This window comes from Nematolebias whitei, chromosome 15, assembly GCF_014905685.2.
Source record: "Nematolebias whitei isolate Nwh7 chromosome 15, NemWhi1, whole genome shotgun sequence".
NCBI lineage: Eukaryota > Metazoa > Chordata > Actinopteri > Cyprinodontiformes > Rivulidae > Nematolebias > Nematolebias whitei.
Genome location: NC_056512.1, coordinates 28382454 through 28386022, shown reverse-complemented (window position 1 = coordinate 28386022; position 3569 = coordinate 28382454). Strand labels below are relative to the sequence as shown.

Below are 3569 nucleotides of genomic sequence, written 5' to 3'. Positions count from 1 at the left end.
GTGTGTGTGTGTGTTCTGTAAAAGATTTCCTCTTCCTTTATTTAAAATCTGGGTGTGTGCTTAGTATTAATTCTTATTTCAACAGTGTTTTCAGTCCAGAAAGCACTGAGACTAATCAGTACTTTCTGCATAGAAAATGACCCCGTGACTGGGCTGGAAGCTTTGAAATCCACCCTCATTTCCTCACCAACCTATCCATCATTAGGAATTAATACCAGGCATAAACTTTGTGGGGTTCTCTGTTAATTAAACCTAGTATCCTTGCAGTATTTTTCCTCTCTGCCTTATGGAGGCTCTCCAATAGCCTGTTATGTAAGAGGATTCCCTGTTTTAGTGTGAGGTTAATGCGCTCTGGTAGCTACTTTCTGACATTTGTGTGGATGGCACATCAGCGAAAACAAACCGTGATTCGAAGTTGCTTCAGTTTGGGTTGTTTTTTTCTTTCCACCCACTCGCAAATCTATAAAAATGCAACTCGATCCTCTTTAGCTTTTTAAAATTCGCTTACAATTTCTGCTTCTTTGTCTAATTGTTGTTTCAGGAAATATATATCACCCTGTGGAAGGACACCTCTTATAAACAAAAAAACAAACCAGCACTCTTGATTTTGAAGCCGTTTCATCCGAGTCCCGTTTGCTTTTTGACACCCTGCCTGGAGCACGTCTGTGTTGCCAAACACGGATAAACAAAGCAGACCCGGTGGACACGTTCAAGGTCAGACAAAGCTAATCTCCACACACCTGGAACACTTCAGCAGTTCGCTATGCAGCTTGAAATCCAAGTAGCTCTCAACTTCATCATCTCATACCTGTACAACAAGTTGCCAAGGCGACGGGTTAACATATTCGGCGAGGAGCTGGAGAGGCAGCTGAAACAGAAATATGAAGGACACTGGTACCCAGACAAGCCATACAAGGGCTCAGGATTCAGATGCATCCATGTGGGTGAGAAGGTGGACCCTGTGGTGGAGAAAGCAGCCAAAGAGAGTGGGCTGGAGATTGAGGATGTTCGCAACAACCTGCCCCAGGATCTCAGCGTGTGGATTGACCCCTATGAAGTGTCCTACCAGATCGGTGAGAAGGGGCCAGTCAAGGTATTGTATGTCGACGACAGCAATGAAAGTGCAGCCGGGAACGGCGGGCTGGATTTGGACAAGGAGATCAAGAACAGTTTCAACCCTGATGCGCAGGTCTTTATGCCCATCAATGAACCTGTGAACGGCGCTTCTCCGGGCTCCAGCTCTCCCTCTCCTCCTTTCGGCCACTCTGCAGCCGTCAGCCCCACCTTCATGCCCCGCTCCACTCAGCCTTTAACCTTCACAACAGCCACCTTCGCTGCTACCAAGTTCGGTTCCACTAAGATGAAGAGCAGTGGGCGCAACAACAACAGCAGCAGCAGCAGCGGTGGCAGCAGCGCTGGGAACAAAGTGGCGCGTACCTCTCCCACCAACTTGGGCCTGAATGTGAACAGTCTCCTTAAACAGAAAGCCATCTCCACCTCCATGCACTCGCTGTATGGGCTGGGGCTCGGCGTGCAGCCGCAGCAGCACCAGAAACCCTCGGCCCTGTCCCCCAATGCCAAGGAGTTTGTGTTCCCCAGCCTGCAGGGCCAAGGCAGCCAGAGTGCTCTGTTTCCTGGGGACAGCTCTCTCAGCCTCAGCCCACTGCAGTACAGCAATGCCTTGGATGTGTTTGCGGCCTACGGTGGCCTTAACGACAAGTCCCTCATGGATGGCTTGAATTTCAGCTTAAGCAACATGCAGTATTCTAACCAGCAATTCCAGCCAGTTATGGCCAACTAGTACACGTGAAGGTACTACTTAAGCTACTACTTCGTACAGGAACGACCAGAGATAATGTGATGGTGGAAACAAATGCACATTTCAAAAAACAAAACGACAAAAAAAGTGTAAACAAAAACAGAATGTCAAGGAAAAAAAAGTGACTTGTAACCTGTAAGATCCAAGTTTCAAGTCTAAGAGCATGAGCCCGAGGGTGAATGATGTGGCCCCCTTGAGTTATACTTGTTTTATTTGTTTCAGTTTTCTTTTATTTCTTTCTTAAACGATGAAGCTTGTAGTACAACATGTCCAAGCTTGGTTACCTAAACTTCAAAATGCATTATTGTTGTTTCTTTTGCCAACCAAGCACAAAATATTTTTTTTACGCAACTGTTTTAAGATAAAATAAATAAATAAATAAAAAAATGTATAAAAAAAAAAAAAATACCAACACCACCACAAAGTTATGGCCTCTTTCAGTATTTAAATATAACTGGACATAGCCAGTTTTTCAAGAAATTGGCTTGAATAAGTGGAATTTCCTGGTCTTTTTCTAATTGTATAATTTAATTTAGTACAGAGTTTGTAAAATATCAGAGTATCTATTGTTTCTACAACATGGTATTTCATTTATATCTTTTTACTACTCCAGTGATCTGTGATGGCTGCAGCAATGCTATGTTTTCCTTTTTTATTGAAATTATTAAAAAATAAATAAATCCATCTTTAAAAAAAAAACAAAAAAACATTGACTATCCTAAAGATTGTGTACAGAATATTCCGTAGTGGTGGGATTTAAGAATATTTGCTTCTTTTTTTTGGAAAAACATAAGAATTGTATTTTCTGTTAAGAGTTTAAAAGATTTTTGCTATATTATGGACAAAATGTAATCGTATATTAATTTTGTACCTACATTGTGCAATACTTGATAAAAACAAACGGTATAACAAAGTATTTGGAGTCAGTGTCTTACATGTTAAGAGGGACTGATAGTTTATTAAGTTTATATTAAAAATGCTTGAAAATAACGTTTGTTCACGTTGTTTGTGGTCGGTGCACTTTTCTAAACATGTTGGGGCAGAACTCCCTGAAGTTCTAGATCAGGTTTTTCCTCAACAACACTAGATCCTTTACTTTGGAGCCATTTTAGGTAAGAGCATAGTTGATCCATTACAGCATGAGTCAAGAGTTTACAAACCGCAGGACAGGCTGATGACTCTTGGAACGCGTCTCAGCACAGTCCTTCCTGCGTTGCAGATTTATGAACAAGTTCTCAGCAACATTTTTCACACCGTGGAAGCCGTGCTGGCTTTTTCCGTTTGCCCCCCCGGTCTGCCGTGACACATAACGGTTAGTGGGAGTGGGGCTGTGTGCAGCCCGAAGAACCTGGACTGAACAGGCTGCAGCTGCTTTAAGAAGCTGCAGAAATAAGAGCAACTTTAAGCAACACGTTGGCAAATCATGAGTCTTGTGCAATATAAACCTAACTTTAATCATGCTAATAATAAATACTTGCATAATCAGCTGACTCAGAGAGAGATGTTCTAATGGGAGTTGGCTTCATAGCTGCAATAAAATGCACACGCAGAGCTGAATAAGGACGTTGATGTAGCTAAAAGCTAAGCTGATCGGTTACATTTCACCCAGTGTCCCCAGCCATGTGGCCTGTTAATGGATAACCAGCAGGATTTTAGTTGTGCAAGGTGGGATACGAGCCCAAAAGGAACATTAACACACATATATATATATATATATATATATATATATATATATATATATATATATATA

At 42.0% G+C, this 3569-nt stretch overlaps 1 protein-coding gene across 1 annotated transcript in view; it reads left to right on the top strand.

Annotated features, from left to right (window-relative positions):
- tob1a (transducer of ERBB2, 1a) overlaps positions 1-2507 on the top strand; it is a 3582-nt gene extending 1075 nt beyond the window's left edge. Inside the window, exon 2 of the mRNA XM_037688933.1 lies at positions 542-2507. Within this exon, the coding sequence (XP_037544861.1) occupies positions 764-1801 (1038 nt within the window). The 5' untranslated portion in view covers positions 542-763 and the 3' untranslated portion in view covers positions 1802-2507. The remainder of the gene's footprint in view (positions 1-541) is intronic.
- Positions 2508-3569: the final 1062 nt, after the last annotated feature.